This window comes from Lentinus tigrinus, assembly GCF_003813185.1.
Source record: "Lentinus tigrinus ALCF2SS1-7 unplaced genomic scaffold L226scaffold_6, whole genome shotgun sequence".
Taxonomy (NCBI): domain Eukaryota; kingdom Fungi; phylum Basidiomycota; class Agaricomycetes; order Polyporales; family Polyporaceae; genus Lentinus; species Lentinus tigrinus.
Genome location: NW_027137915.1, coordinates 284,388 through 298,907, shown reverse-complemented (window position 1 = coordinate 298,907; position 14,520 = coordinate 284,388). Strand labels below are relative to the sequence as shown.

General features: G+C 56.9%; 7 protein-coding genes across 7 annotated transcripts; 2 read left to right on the top strand and 5 right to left on the bottom strand.

The window, feature by feature from the left end:
- Positions 1–118: 118 nt before the first annotated feature.
- On the bottom strand, positions 119–1,141 carry L226DRAFT_600066 (uncharacterized protein; the record flags this gene model as incomplete). Its single annotated transcript, XM_067685671.1, has 2 exons — positions 119–988; positions 1,046–1,141. 2 exons carry the CDS (start codon positions 1,139–1,141, stop codon positions 119–121), a joined length of 966 nt encoding a protein of 321 aa, XP_067538022.1.
- Positions 1,142–1,584: 443 nt separating this feature from the next.
- Positions 1,585–2,253, top strand: L226DRAFT_544087 (uncharacterized protein; the record flags this gene model as incomplete). The annotated part of the gene is made up of 2 exons (XM_067682246.1): positions 1,585–1,963; positions 2,030–2,253. The coding sequence occupies 2 exons, from the start codon at positions 1,585–1,587 to the stop codon at positions 2,251–2,253; spliced, it is 603 nt and encodes a 200-aa protein (XP_067538021.1).
- Positions 2,254–3,011: 758 nt separating this feature from the next.
- On the bottom strand, positions 3,012–4,001 carry L226DRAFT_322604 (uncharacterized protein). Its single transcript, XM_067673900.1, has 4 exons — positions 3,942–4,001; positions 3,690–3,877; positions 3,417–3,625; positions 3,012–3,350 (listed from the first exon to the last, which is right to left on the bottom strand). The coding sequence occupies exons 2-4, from the start codon at positions 3,708–3,710 to the stop codon at positions 3,119–3,121; spliced, it is 462 nt and encodes a 153-aa protein (XP_067538020.1). The 5' UTR covers positions 3,711–3,877; positions 3,942–4,001; the 3' UTR covers positions 3,012–3,118.
- Positions 4,002–6,686, bottom strand: L226DRAFT_322603 (uncharacterized protein). Its single transcript, XM_067673899.1, has 4 exons — positions 6,217–6,686; positions 6,071–6,157; positions 5,507–6,013; positions 4,002–5,455 (listed from the first exon to the last, which is right to left on the bottom strand). The coding sequence occupies exons 1-4, from the start codon at positions 6,439–6,441 to the stop codon at positions 4,229–4,231; spliced, it is 2,046 nt and encodes a 681-aa protein (XP_067538019.1). The 5' UTR covers positions 6,442–6,686; the 3' UTR covers positions 4,002–4,228.
- Positions 6,687–7,177: 491 nt separating this feature from the next.
- Positions 7,178–7,636, top strand: L226DRAFT_568522 (uncharacterized protein; the record flags this gene model as incomplete). The annotated part of the gene is made up of 2 exons (XM_067684174.1): positions 7,178–7,364; positions 7,428–7,636. 2 exons carry the CDS (start codon positions 7,178–7,180, stop codon positions 7,634–7,636), a joined length of 396 nt encoding a protein of 131 aa, XP_067538018.1.
- A 9-nt stretch (positions 7,637–7,645) lies between these two features.
- On the bottom strand, positions 7,646–9,573 carry L226DRAFT_544086 (uncharacterized protein; the record flags this gene model as incomplete). The annotated part of the gene is made up of 6 exons (XM_067682245.1): positions 7,646–8,251; positions 8,300–8,645; positions 8,695–8,749; positions 8,802–9,191; positions 9,263–9,415; positions 9,474–9,573. The coding sequence occupies 6 exons, from the start codon at positions 9,571–9,573 to the stop codon at positions 7,646–7,648; spliced, it is 1,650 nt and encodes a 549-aa protein (XP_067538017.1).
- A 3,374-nt stretch (positions 9,574–12,947) lies between these two features.
- Positions 12,948–14,332, bottom strand: L226DRAFT_322563 (uncharacterized protein). Its single transcript, XM_067673898.1, has 3 exons — positions 14,060–14,332; positions 13,132–13,636; positions 12,948–13,081 (listed from the first exon to the last, which is right to left on the bottom strand). Exons 1-2 carry the CDS (start codon positions 14,214–14,216, stop codon positions 13,200–13,202), a joined length of 594 nt encoding a protein of 197 aa, XP_067538016.1. The 5' UTR covers positions 14,217–14,332; the 3' UTR covers positions 12,948–13,081; positions 13,132–13,199.
- Between the last annotated feature and the right edge of the window lie 188 nt (positions 14,333–14,520).

Genomic DNA, 14,520 nt, shown 5'->3' with positions numbered 1-14,520 from the left:
GATTTAATCACGTTCATGGATTGGATCCATCTTGCATTGACACATTCATTGTACGAGTACACTATGACAAAGCTATAGACCGAAGGAAATGATTGCGAACATAATGTGGAAAATGGAATTAGCGATGCAGTAGTGACGGTGAAGCTAGGAGCACCAAGGACGGAGACACAGAAATCTGGTACGCAACAAGCGTGAACATGACACAGAGCGCAAGGAGAGGGAAGGTAAGAGGCAGCAGAACTGGTCCGTCAACGCGCCAAGCACCTGGTGGCTGAGGATCCTCTTCCTCCTCTTTCCGCCGTACGTCCTGAATAGAGGAACGCGGAACAAGGTGCAGGGGAGTAGCCGATGTAGAGCCTTCGCCGGAAACCGGTGGACGATCGATGACGACACCAGAGACATTGCTGAGGTGTGCGCGACGAAAGAGTGAAGCGGGAACGAGGACACCGCATTCGTTTGGGAGGGAACTGAGTGTTTCCGAAGGGTAGCCGCCATACATCCGCGGAGTCTGAGTCAACGAGAGTGCCCACCGCGACCCGAAGAGGCGACGAACGATAGCCATGTCAACTTGACTCAGCGACTGCAGGACTACTGGCTCCATGGAACGCTTGATACGCTTGACGAACACAGACGAGCTAGAAGATGAACGGGAGACAGAAAGATGCGGAAGTCCTGAGGTCGAGAGCGCAACGACGTGCTGGAGTCCTGTACTTCCGGGAGCATGTTGATCAGCCTCGTGCCCCTCGAAGAGCACGATAGACGAAGACTCCTCGCTGTCGACGCCAGAGCTGCTACTTGAGGTTGATCCGGAGGACGAAACAAGAGAGCCAAGTTGCGCAGAGTCGTCTTCGAAGTCCGAGGCAGTCGCAGACGGTTCGAGTTCGCTAGCAGAGCTGCGAGGGTTGGAGAACGCGAAGTAGCACTGAAGCCCGCCTGCGCCAGTCGTCGTGATTGCAAAAGGCGCCTCAATGCTGAGGCGTTCACGAAGCTGTAAATTATTCAGCGCTATCGTTCAATATGGACGTCGACAAGACACAGCACTCACCGCCGCGATCTCAGCTTGGAGACGCGCCGACCTGGTATTTTCTTCGTAAGCCGCCTGACCCGAGACGTACGAGACAAAGCCCGCCAGCACGTCCATTACGGCAAGAAGTCCCAGTAAGCACCTGCACAAGAAGACAAGACTGCCAAGAACGTCCGAAGCCTGGCGTGGTGGTGCGAAGACAAGTTGAACTCCGAGCGGGACGGACTCAGACGTGGCAGGAAGCGCCTGAAGACGCCATCACATGATGCGGGCGTCACGGGCGGACGCGTCGCGACGCGTTGGTAGGCGTTTGTTTGGCAGAGTTTGTTCGGGTGGGCGGACGTGGGGAGGATCAGCCGTTCTGTGTGGGTGCTTGCAGTGCCGTCGGATTGCCTCCCGATTGCATTCCAATTGCTATCGGGTGGCCCATCCTCCCTTCACATATATAGCCACCCTTGTCCAGCCATGCTTCCTCACCCTGCTCACCGCAGCACTCCTCAAGCACTTCATCCCCACAAGTCTCCTAGCGAATCCCTTCAAGACACCCCGTGCATACTACAATGTCTGCCTCTTCCTCGACTGCACGCCCTACTTTCTTCGGTCTCTTCGACCGCTCGGCCACTCCTGAGCTCGATATCGAGGCACAGCTCCCTCAGCCCACGCCCATCCGTACCAGTATTCCCCGCGCACAGAGCCTTTACTTCGATGAGCCAGCCACAAACCCAGTCGACACCTTCTTTGGCGTCTCGCACGCATCGAGTTCCCGCCGCACCCTTAGCCTCACTGGCACCCGCGACAGCCGGCATGACGAGATTTCACAATCCATCTCCGTCGAGTCCGAGGCTCCTCCCTCGTATGCCGACTCCCTCGAGCCCCCTGCATACTCGCAGGTCTCAGACCGGCCCACACTCGCCATGTACCTGTTCAAGTTCGGGTTCCGTGAGTAGCCACTCGTCTCAAGTTAGCCACAGAACGCGCCACTTACCCCTCCCGCTTCCCCTCCAGTGTTCCCCCTCTTCTGGCTCGCAGGATCCCTCATCCTCCTCTCGCCCCTCCGTGCTCCCGAAGACTGGGAGACGTCCAAGCCCGAGTTCGAGCGCCAGGAGCTCATCGAGTCCATGCGCCGCACCGAGCTCAAGTGGGCCAGGCGCTGCCTCGTCGCACTCATCATCTCCACCCTCCTCATCCTTGCAATCGCAATCAACGTGTTCCTCGTCATGCGCTCATGAGCTCCCACGCACACAACACGACATCATGCGCCACGAAGCATTCTTCGCAATATTCCAACCCACCCGCCGCTGCACATTGCAGCCTGAGCCTCTTCATTCAAGCTATTATTCCAGCTCCAACTCCAACTCCAATTCCGAATGCACTGCATCCATCCATCTGCAGTCCACGACACTCATTCCCGTTATCTGGGCAGTGCCCTCCCTCTCCGTTCGGACGTCTCTCCCTCGGTATCCTTATTACTTTGTATCGTTATTCGTTCGAAGATGTATCAATAGCAATGACTTTCGTGAATCCCTTCACTTGCACACGAGTGCTCAAGATTATCTGTTTATCAATGCCGCGCAAGAGCTCCTTTAAATTCGTATCCTCACAAGATGTGCGCGATGCCTCGAATGTCATGCGCGCTTCGGCCCGGTCCGCCGCTGCGCGAGTACCACTAATATTAATAATAGTACAACTGCGTCTGACGCGTCCTCCGAGTCTGACCACAACCTCCTGCACACCGTCTGCGACGCCCTGCACACACGTCGTCTCTCAGAACAAGCTCGCGACGAAGATACGAAGCGAGCCAGTGTACGACATGTTGCCCTCGACGTCACCCATGGAGGGCACAAACGACCCGGCTCAGATGCGTCCAGGTCGTCCCCAACGACCCACTCGACGCCGTATTTCAATCCGACGACGACACGGATACCACCAACATATTGCGACCAGTATCTAGACGACTCTCACGTCGTACTCAGACTGAATAAAATAAGGACATGTATTCTCCAGAACTTGAACTGTGAGTGATATGCGCTACGGGTTTCTGAGATATGTAAGAGATGGACGTCGACGTCGGGCGTGCTATATGTAAGTATATTCTCAAATGATATGAACTGCATATGTAGATCCTTGAATCACCACACCGCAAACAAGCCGAGTAGTCCGCGTCGGAAGGCAGAGTGCGAGCATCATGATGAGTGTGTCGCACTCGGCCGACTCTTGAGCTCTCCGCAGGAACGCGCAGTGAACCCAGAGAGCAGCCGCTGTCGACGCCCGAGAGCGTGGACAAATGCCTTCGCGCGAAGTGTAAGCCCAAGTCGAGCGAGGGGGTCTGTAGCAAGATGGTTGCGCGATAAGCGTCGAGGCGGATGCACATGAAGGCGCGATAAGTACTCACTGGCGAGCTAAGCACGACCCACGAAGACGCGTCGGAAGGCCCGTGCGAGACGAGCGTCGCACAGGACCCACTCTGAAGCTCTCTGGTACAGCGTACTCGAAGAAGAGAGTCGAAGAGTCGCCGTTGTCGACGCCAGAGGGCGTCAGAATCAACAGGTGCCTTCGCGCGTAGTCCAAGCCGAGGGCCGGAGGCCGATCGAGCTTGAGGGTCTGTTGCGAAAGGAGGAGCGCGGTGAGCTTCAGGAGACATGTCCGATGAGAAGGAAATACTAACCGATGAGCAATAGCTAACCATGTGTTGTGTCCGTCTGAAGGTGCAGTGCGAGGGGAACCTCGCACCGTGGCCGAGTCTTGTGCTCTCCGGAGTGATCCACAGACGGAGGAGCAAGCCGTGAATCTCAAGAGCATTGGCATGCACCTTCGCGGTACCCGAGTCAAGGGCAGAGGGCTGGGTTTAAGGGCCTGATGCGAGAGGATGGCGTGATGAGCCTCAGGTAAGGTTGACGAGGGAGAACCAAGTACCCACCGGGAGAAGATGTTGAGCAAGCGAGTCGTTAATCCATAAGTAACGCAGAGAAGACTTGAGATCTGAGAGACGGGCGTCCAGGAGCACGAAGAAGCAGCGGTAGGCTTGAAGCAGTGATAGGTTGTGAATAGGCTGTAGGCTAGCAGTGATAGGCTGCGAATAGGCTGTAGGCCGGCGGGCAATAATTTGCAGATGGGCAAGAGTGTATGTGCGAGTAAGAACTGGCAGGAGATAACGTGCTGTGTCCGGGAGGTCGAGCTTGCTCGGTCTTGAGGTGATTTGGGTGACTAGAACAAGGTTGCGAATCTTGAGGCGAGGATTGAACCCATCCGAGCGAGGGCGGTGGCGAAACGAGTGCAGAGAGCGCGGAGTCCACCAGTCAGATCAAAGTCGAGCTCTTCATCGTGACCGGAGAGTACAGCCTCGTGCTGGGGGACCTGGGGCTGGACAGGAGCGGGAGCCTCCTTGACGATGGGCTCGAAGATGTCATCGCACTCGTACCAGACGTCGTCCTCGTCCTCGTCCTCGATTACGTCGAAGGCGTCGTACCAGAGCTCGTCCTCGTCGGCGTCGTCCTCAATTGCATCGGATGCCTCGAACCAAGTCTCGACCTCGTCGTCCTCTTGCTCGTCGACAACGGAGGCGGAATCGACGACGGGTTGAACTGAACCTGTAAGGGCAGGCGTCGATAGGTCCTCCAGGGGAGTGCCGCTCGAAGACTGGTCGATGGAGAGGACGTCAAGAGTGTTCATCGTACTGTCCGTAGGTTCCACAACAACGAAGACGTCCTTGGCGACAGACGAGGTCGAGGTCGAGACAGAGTCCAGTTCAGAGCAGGAGAGCTCCGCGACGACGGTGACATGGGGGGTATCGACGGCGACAGGGTTATCGACGGCGACAGGGTTATCGACGATGGCAGGGTTATCGACAATGGCCAGGATATCGACGTCGACGTCCGGTGTTGACTTGTCATCAGCGTCCTCCTTGGTAGAGAGGGTCTCGGTTGAGTCGTCGTCGTCGCAAGACAGCTGGAGCTGAGAGAAGAGATCGACGAGGGCGTCCATGCTAGCGTCCGCAGGTGTGGGATCGACATGGGTGTCGTCCTCCGTCGCGAAGGGGCTCTTCTTGGGCTGATCCTGATCTTCGTCCGGGACGATAGGCGAAGGCTCACGGGCATTCCACGCTGGTGCAGCGTGCTCGTCGGCGTCGTCAGTTTGAGAACCGTCAGTATCGTCGTCCGTGCTGACTATGGTAAGAGTACTGATGGAGATCGCGAGCGAACTGAGCTGTGGGTCCGCCTCAGGCTCCGGAGAAGGCGTGTCGTTGTGTGCAGTCGAAGGCTCGGTATGTTCCACAGGCTCAGCGCCCTCGACCTCATAAGCCTCGATCTGTGCAACATCCTCCGGATCGGCCTCGGAGGAGATGTCGTACTTGTCCTTGCTGTCTTCGAGTGGGGCGGAGAGTGTTTCTTCTGCCTCGGAACACACGCCGATCTCTTGCTCGCCAGTCTGGACCTACAATGTATATCGTCAGCAGCTGAGCGAGGGGTGGTGGTGGATACGTACCTCGGATGAAGCTGTGAGGGACCACTTCTCCATGAGGTCGACAACAGCAACGACGCAGTCCCCAGCAGGTACGGCCAAGGTTCGTTCCTTCTCCACTGCCTCAACTGCGACGGACTCGTGCTCGTCCTTGCAAGCAGCAACAGGCTTTCTGTACTCCAACATCTTATGATCGTCGGTGGAGTTGGCGGCCGCCTCGGACACAATGCCATGGAAACGAACTTCGTTGGCAGCCGGGGTGATCGTGACACGAGATAGCGTCAACTCAAGCTGGTTCATCGCATTGGTGGTGGATGCACAGACAGCCACGGTGGGCTCTTCCTGAGAGGTGTTTTCAGGAACGTCGATGACAATGGGCTCTTCCCGAGAGATATTTGCAGGAACGTCGATGACGATGGGCTCCGGCGACGGTGAGCGTGAGGGGAATGTAAACGTGAACGTGATGGCAGAAGGGTCAACGTCGGTGTCGATATCCATGAGCTGTGCTCCCTTGACGGCCTTCTTGAATGGCTACACGGAGTGTTATGGCTTATCAGGTAGTGTCATACGAAGGAGCGAGCAACGCACCTTGAGGGTCTTGCGAGTCAGGGCGCGGAGCGACCGAACCCGATTCTTGATACCGGCGAACTTGACTTTGGCGGGCACGTTGTCCGCCTTGAACCGTATGAGTTTAGTCTGTATTGATGAATACGGCGGGCTAAAGATGGACTCACCACCGACATCTCCACATCCTCCTCGAACTTGCCACGCTTGCCCGCCGGCAGGGCGCCGTCCTTGTCGAGGAGGCCATAGAGCCCAATGGCCCCGCCGTAGAGCTTCCGAGCTCCTGCCTTGAGTATGGAGCTGGCGTCGATGTCCATCTTGTTCGACTCAAACATGCGGGCGGACGCGAAGTTCTGCGTAGTGACGAACGCAGGGGTGAACATGAACTGCGACATGGCAGCGGTGTGAAGGGTGTACGAGTAGTGATATAGGCGGCGGGTGGGCTATGCACGGTGGGCGGCGCGGTGGGCGAGGCGAGATGGTTGTGGTCGAAGGACAAGAGGTGTTGGTGTTGGAATCCGAGCAAGTGAGTGGTATCCCCGTCTGTGAGGCTGGCGAGGTGTGACAGGCAGACGTCGATCGGGATCGACAGAAGCGCGTCTGGTTGGCCACCGCCGCGGCAGACCCTCCGCCGGACGTATGTGAAGTAGGGTGCTGCATTTGCATTGACCGAGCAGTAGAGATATAATTGGCGTATGCGCACGCACCCCCGGGGAGCAACAAGTTCTTGGAGACTGCTGTCCCAGTGCGAGCGCTGAGCGCATACAGGAGTGCTCGCTATTGGATATATGGCCTGAGATTGGGCCAGAAATCAGAAGAGCCCGAAAGCCTTGGTAAGAATGCCTGCAATTGTACCGATAAATTTCAGCCGAACAGTCACGGTCACTGTGAAGTCTTTCATTCATACCTCGCCCCAGGCTGAGCTTGCGGCAAGCAGCGTACAACAACGCTATATTGACCGGTGTGTCTGAACGCACGAGTGCTTGTGAGACAGTCGTACGCGTCGCTGCATCATGACCATGATGGTAGGAACAGAATCAGTAGACGCCCTAAACAAGCGCAGCCTCGATCGCAATCGATCCTTGGACATTAACCACCACCATTGTTTCCATGTTAGCTGCATACAACGCCATGTCCTCTACATCCGACACACAAAACCAGATCGAAGACACGTTCCAGCTCTATGACCTGCGCGTGGAGGTGGTCTGCCCAACTGGCAAGCGCATCATGTGTGGCGCGAAGGCGGGCGACTACTTCACGCTCGAGGGCGAGATGCTCTACCTCCCTCCCGGCCAAGGCATCTCGATATACTCGCTAGGTATGATGCGTCAACATAGCACTTCCGTGAATGAGCCCGAGCGACTGACGCCACACGCATTAGGTGCGGTGCTCCCACTCCTCGCAGCGAAGCAGCGCATGACGGCACAAAGCGACTGGATGTCGACCGATGCAGAGGTCGCATGTCCCGATCCTTGCTGTCCCAGTCGCTTGCGCATCGTACGCACGGGCATACGGACGTTCAAGCACGGGGAGACGACGCTCATCCCGCTCCCGCCTCGGCCCGATACCAGCGGAGCTCCTACGAACTGAAGTCTACGCCTACGCATCGTACGCCTCGTCCACCCTGAGCCCGTTCGCCTCCGCCCAGTCACCCATCTCGCTCGATTTCCACACGTTGACTGCGTACCGATGATTCACCCCCTCTAGCCTCGGGACGCACGTCACGCTCCCACATCCGCCCGTCTTGGCCATCGGGATCAGGTAGAAGACCTCCTTGACGCGCGAGTGCAGGAGCGCCATGCTGCACATAATGCATGGCTCGTGCGTCGTGAATAGCGTGAGCGATGTCAGGAGGTAGTGCGCCCCGTTGCGTACTTCTTCAGGCTGTGACTCGGACGAATGCGAAGGATGAGGGGGAATGGCATGGGTGTGTGGCTTGGAGAGAGCGGCGGTGACTTGGTTTAGCGAGGGCGCAGGGACGTCGATGACTGGAGTGAGTTGTGGCGGGGGAGACATGGGAGTGGCGGCAGACGTAGACGGGGAGGCGCGGAGCTCACCGACGGCGCGAACAAGGTTAATGATGGAGTGTCGGAGGGGATGGGAGGCGGATTTGCGCGTGTCGTGTGCGCTGATGGGTTCTAGCATGCGAGTGGCGGTCTTGGTCTCCTCATCGTATGGTATCGGGACGTAGGCAGCGATTGACAACTAAAGTACAGTAAGTTAGCGCGTCGGGCGAAGGAAGGTCCGCTGTACCTCGTCTTCTTTGCCGATATACTGAGCCTTCTTCACGACCTGCTTCATAGCATCACACGCCCATCGTACCTTGCCTCTCGTCCACGGCTCAGGCTCGAACTTCTTGCGTGGGGCATATATCGTCGGCCAGAGCGATGACTTGAGTTTTAGCGAGGTCATTGTCAGTGCAGCCGAGGTAGGTACGGGGGCGACGTATGGCAGCGGTAATTGTATGTCCTCTGGGAACACGGGCGGATCGGGGTGTTCTCCAGTGAGGATCAACACCATACTCATCTTCTCGTCCTGCTTGCGAATGCGCTTCAAGTGTGCCATAGACGGGACGTCGAACCCGCTTTGCTTCAGCCACCTATACGAAGTCAGTGGAACGTCCCAGCGTCAGTAGAAGTGGGGTGTACTTCAGCATCACAGCCGCGAGGCGGGGATCGGGCAAGTCGACTATCCACGCGTCCTCTGCCGGACACTGTTAGAGGGCTGGCCATGATTCATACGGTGGCATACTCACCTCTTCGCACTGCGTCCATATCCTCTTCCTCTTCCTCTTCCGGTGTGAGTTTCAGCCTCCTGAACGGCAGCTCCTCCTCCGGCACGACATCGTCCGGATCGCCATCCGGGAACGCATCGAACATAGCATCCAGTCTGGACGACCCTTCATCTTCATCGTCCACACTGGGCAATGCTCCCCACGGATCGTCTGCCGAGTATTCCAGATGCTCTGAACAAGGCTCCGGCTTGTCCGCCGCGTCAACGGGGTCGAACCAGAGCTTGTGCCCATAGAATATGCACAGCTCCTCGTCCGGGAGTACTTTCCGCGAAGTCACGTAGCGTATGGACTCTGTCGCAGGGTCGATCGTATAGGAGACGTTCGGTCTCTGCGAGTGATTGAACAGCGAGCCTGGCAGGATCAGTCGCGTTCTTTGACTCAGATGAGCTCGGACTGCGATGACATGGACAGTTTAAACGCACCAAGTCCGAGTGCAAGTGCCATCCTCCCGTCCCGCCAGACGAACGTGTAGTGGTCCAGCGCTGTGTGCTTCCCGTGCGCTTCGTACTCTGTCGCGGTGAAGAGGAGTACCGGGCTGACTTCAATCAAGGTCTGCGCGGGGATCTCGCGACAAGCTGCAACGCATCAAAATCATGTGTGTCTGTGGTGGCATGGTCGAGCGCAGCTGCTCACCATATACCCCTCGTCCCTTCCCCTCGGCATATTCGATGCGAAGTCCGGCGTTATTCAGGTGCTCGGGGGCCCGTGGGATAGCTGTCGATGGCCCACTCATCGGAATATCGAGCTATGTTCTTAATTGAATGATGTGGCGAGTGCAAAGAATGGTCAGACACTGGACAGAGAGATCGGCGAAGAGAAAATCAGTGAGACGCCGACAAGACGCGTCGTGACATCACGCGCCATAGTATGCACGCGCTCGGATTGAGACGCGTCGGTCTCCGACATAAAGCCTACAGCTGTGTTCCATACACAAAAAGTAGCGACATCACATTCGAAACATCTGAATATTACAAATCCTATAGCCCTATATGAAGTGCATGTGGCTCTTGAGCTCGGTGGTCCGTTCTGCTGATGCAAACCATCATCTTTCCGACAGCACCGCCCAAGACCTCGATGTGCACGGTTTGGAGACTTTCCATGGGCCTGAGGCGATGCGCGAGCGTATTGGGATCCCATGTCTCGAAAAAAGTCCCACAGGGGCAAGCTCTCCTCTGGAGGGACCTGGTGGCCATAGCTGCTCATGAGCTCCTCGAATTCATCGTCCTCCCACGGGGTCGGGTCTGGAAAACATTCGCCCAGTGCACCTGGAAACAGGCTTAGTAGATTGACGTGTACTTCGACATCGCTCAATGACGTGATGGTACTAATGCCTTCGCATATGCTCTCCTGTATACTCGTTGTCAGCGCCAACATAGCAGATGCGTAGCCATAGACCCACTAGAACCAACGACATGTCCAGCCGTCTGTATCGCCAGGAGGTCATGTCGATGTCAAGGAAGAACGATTTCAGGTGCTGCATTGGCTCCAACAGACATAGCGCACGGAAGTCCTCGCCTATGAAAAGAGCCGCATCGTGGATTGCAAGCTCCAATCTGAGGGGCCAAGTGTCCATCAGGACCGCGTGCAGCATTGCCTCCATGTCTTCGTTCCACCCGTTCCCGAAAAGCTCCTCCGACGCTCTGAGAATTTCAGTCCTACACTTGAGCCCTAGCATGTAGATGTCCGCGACCCGGCCCGCGACCAGTCTGATAGGCTGCCTCGCGTGGTGTTGCTGGAGGAGAGAACTTCTCTGGCGGTGGTATATACGGTCGTGCATGTTGACCGTATAGGGGAGGAGATCGAACCCATAAAGGGACGCGAGTTGCGGGAACACATCGCAGTAGTCTATTTCCGCTGGAGGATCGACCTTTGACAGTGTCAGTTCGGACAGGACGGGGAAGCGCTGCCCAGTGGTAGAGAACGACAGAGGGGCCTGAAGCTCAAGGGATCGTAGTTGTGGCGCGGACCTTTCGAGGAGCCACCTCAAGTTCCTATCACCGGGGCTCAACGCTCTCAGGTCCGCTTCCAACTCTGGCAAATCCACGTATATGGCGAAGTCGTGCAGACAGGATTGTAGTCCCCATAATACCCACAAGGTGCGCCTTCCGCCGTTTCTGATGATCAGCGTGCGGAGGGTCCTCACGCTCGCAACGACGCCGGCGAGGTAGCCCCAAGGATCGAGGGAGAAAAACGCCTCAGCGTCGACAATCTCCAGATGGACGAAGTTGGGTGCTAGATGGGCGAGGCCATAGAACAGTGCGCCGGGGGTGGTGTTTGGCTGCAGGAAGGGACCGGGGCCGAACGATAGGAGTAGGGAACGCACGCATTTCATCCGGCTCATTCTTGTCTCCTCGTCGCCCCTGGCAACGAGAAATGCGAGGAATGACTGAGCGTCGTTCTCGGTGTGTAGTTCGACCGCACCATCCTTTCCTAGGAGGTGCCGCCCGCCTTCCCGTGAGCCAGTGACACGTCCGCATGATTTTGGAGATGGTGTCCCGGGTAGCATGGGCCATAATGAGCTCGAAGATGTCGATGTTCAAGATGCACTTGTCCATCTGCATAATGAGATGGTTAGACACTCATGAGTGGCATGGGACACTGGAAGGAACATACCGTCGTGTACGTGGGAGGAATCTATGGGGAGTCCCACAGGGTCGGTACCCCTATATAGTCAACGAGATGAAAGGAAGGCATATGTGGAACAAGGGGGCCAGATGATGGTACTGCGCAAGTGGCGACCTCTCGTCGCAAAGGGCCCTTCAGAGGCAGACGCCGCGCGCGCACCCGAGGCAATGAGGATGCTCACCTCCTCATTCGTGTCGAAGCATCCCATAGCGCAGAGGTACGATCGATACTCAACACCCGGGCCTCAACAGCAAATCCTCGGATCTCAACAGCAAGGACTGCGCAGGGATCTCGCGACAAGCTGCATATTCGATGCGAAGTCTGGGTGCTCGTGGGATATTTATCTAGGGCCCACTCATCGGAATGTTGGGCTATGTTTTTAATCGAGGGATGTAGTGACAGCAAAGGACTGGACAGAGAGATCGGCGACGAGAAAACTAGCGAGACGCTGACGAGACGCGATCACGCGCCATACGCGCGACGCGTCCACGAAGTCATACATTTCTTGGATACACAGAGCACTCCTCCCTACGTAGTAGATATCGATACACTGTTCAAACGTTCATCACGTACTTATCTGCTACACCTGGTCGCATATACAACACCGGGGTCAGTGGTCACCGCACAACATCCCGCCCACGAGGAGCTTCGACCCGCACGCAATAATTAAACGTCCTCTCCTGCGTCTTCTTCAGTTTCTTCCCCACCAACTTCGTGGCGACGCACTTCCGCGGTCGCCTCGGCGCCTCTTCTTCTTCTCTATGCTTCTCGATCCGAGCGAGCTTGGTGCAGATGTACTCCATCTCGTCGTCGTCGCTGACCGGTTTCTTGTCGCGATCGAGAAAGGGCAGGCGCGTGGCCGCCGCGCGCCGAGGACGTGCCTGCACCGGCGGTGCGGGTGCGGGTGCAAGTACAGATGCAGGTGAAAGTGCAGATGCGAGTGTGGGTGTGGGTGCGAGTCCGAGTGCAAGTGCAGGTCTGGGTGTGAGTGATGGTGCTGGTCCGGGTATGGGTGCAGGTACGCTCCGGAACCGAGGCGCGATCTCGCCATAGAGGTCGTCGATATTGTGCGGGTCCTCCTCCTCGGTCGCTACTGACGGTTGCACCTCTAATAGAGCAGCTGACCCAAGAGCAGACTGCCCGTCTACAGCCATCACATCGAGCTCCGAGTCGTTGCTCGACGGAGATGCCCTTGCCTTGCCCTTGCCTTTGTCATCCGCGGGACGGGACTGCTTGTACTCGATGGTCGGCGGAGCGGCGAGCCGGCCTTGCTCGCGCATCTTGGCTATGTGCGCCCGGGGGGCTGCGATGGAGACAACGGTGACTGAGGGAGATCGTGCGGAGGTGGCGGCGCGCGCAGGGGAGGGTGGTGGAGGAGTGTGTATCAGGGATTGCGGCTGGTCAATGCTAGGATGAGTGGAGCTGCGACTGGGGACCGGAGGTATCGCTGGAGTTGGTGGAGGAGAGGGCAGGGAGAGAGATGGTTCGGCGGTCGGCTGAGGTGATTTCGGTACGTCCTCTTGAGCTCGAGGAGTATGCCGGGACTTTGCTGACTGTGGTCGGGTCGGTGGGAGAAACGACTGCGCTGAGGGACTCCGCGTCGCCTGTTTCCTGGCCTGAGATACGGTCAACATACACTTGCTGATGATTCAATGAAGGAACTCACACGATAGAGGGCAGGGAGACCGGCCTTCTTCAGGATCGTCTCACTGCTTGACTATCGGCAGTCGAATCTTAGCCGCGATACAAAACTGACTTCACTGTACTACGCACGACATCACCCACAGGTTGAGCTTTGTCCGCTTGCGTACTGATCGACGCAGGGACGGGCACGGGCACGGGTGGCGGTAAGTTTGGGGGTTTTGCGATGGCTTGACCAGATGGCGCCGCTGGGGGTCCGTCCAGAATAATGATATCGTCGTCATCGATTGGTATGGGTATATGCGGTGGTTTCGACTCCGCTTTCCAAGGGGAGGGTTGAGGAGTAGTTTCTCGGGTGAGACATGGCTTCTGTGGAGGAGGTTGAGGAGCACCAGGTGATGGTTCGAGCTGCCTCTTCTTGGTGCACTTCCTACACTGCCAAGTCCGAAGTCCCAGGTCGGGCATACCTCCCTTGTCAGCGTCGATACGACGCAGGATCTCCTCCTCGCTCACGGGTGGTATATGGCATACTGACAAGGCTCCTTATGTCAGAGAAGTGGAAGACGGTTATCACGGCGGGCATACCCCGAGACTTGGCGACAAGAAATGTTCGGGAAGTCCTCAACTGACGATGACAACCAGCACCTGAGAATGGTCTCCTGTTCCAGACATGTCTACAACACTACTCAGGTGACCATTCTCAGGGCATATTCCAAGCCTGTTCCCGGGGTGAGCCATCCGCCATTGTCCCGTCGTGAAGATTTTCTCAACCTGGAAAGACACCCAGAAAGGGGCATCATCGTATTGCAAAAATCGCGGGATATCTGGCCTTTTAGCGAGTGCAACACGACCGGGGAAACCGTCAGTCGAGGACACTCTCAATTTGAACATTCTCGGCCGCAGCTTTCGAGGGGCTGCCCGCTGTGTAAGACAGTGCACAAATGAGAACTCACTGTGATGCCAAGCGCGTCCGCATTTCCAGCAAGCCATGAGAAAGGCCGCGGGGCTATCATGGCTCTTCTGGCAACGGAAACAGGGTACCTTGGGTGGTTTGACGACCACCTTCGCGGCACTCATCTCCGGTTGTTTGAAGGTACTTGACGCGCTCATGTGCTGCCAGTCGGAGTCTAGCAGTATTAGAGTGCTCTCCTAGAAGTACAGAAAGGTTGTAAAGGTTGTAACGCGTGTGTCAAGGGAGAAGCAGGTCGTGCATGGCGAAGGACAAGGACAAGGCGCGATCTGGAGGTTCATGCTGCCTCATTTGGATGCGCGATCTGGCCTCCAGACGCGCCTGTGGCGGCTCGCGTGGACACTCGGCATCTACTTATATTCCAACATTCACGCGGTTATCTATGTAGGTATGAGCTCACAGGGACGCCGTATGTCCTCTGGGCAGCTCCATATCCCTGCCAGT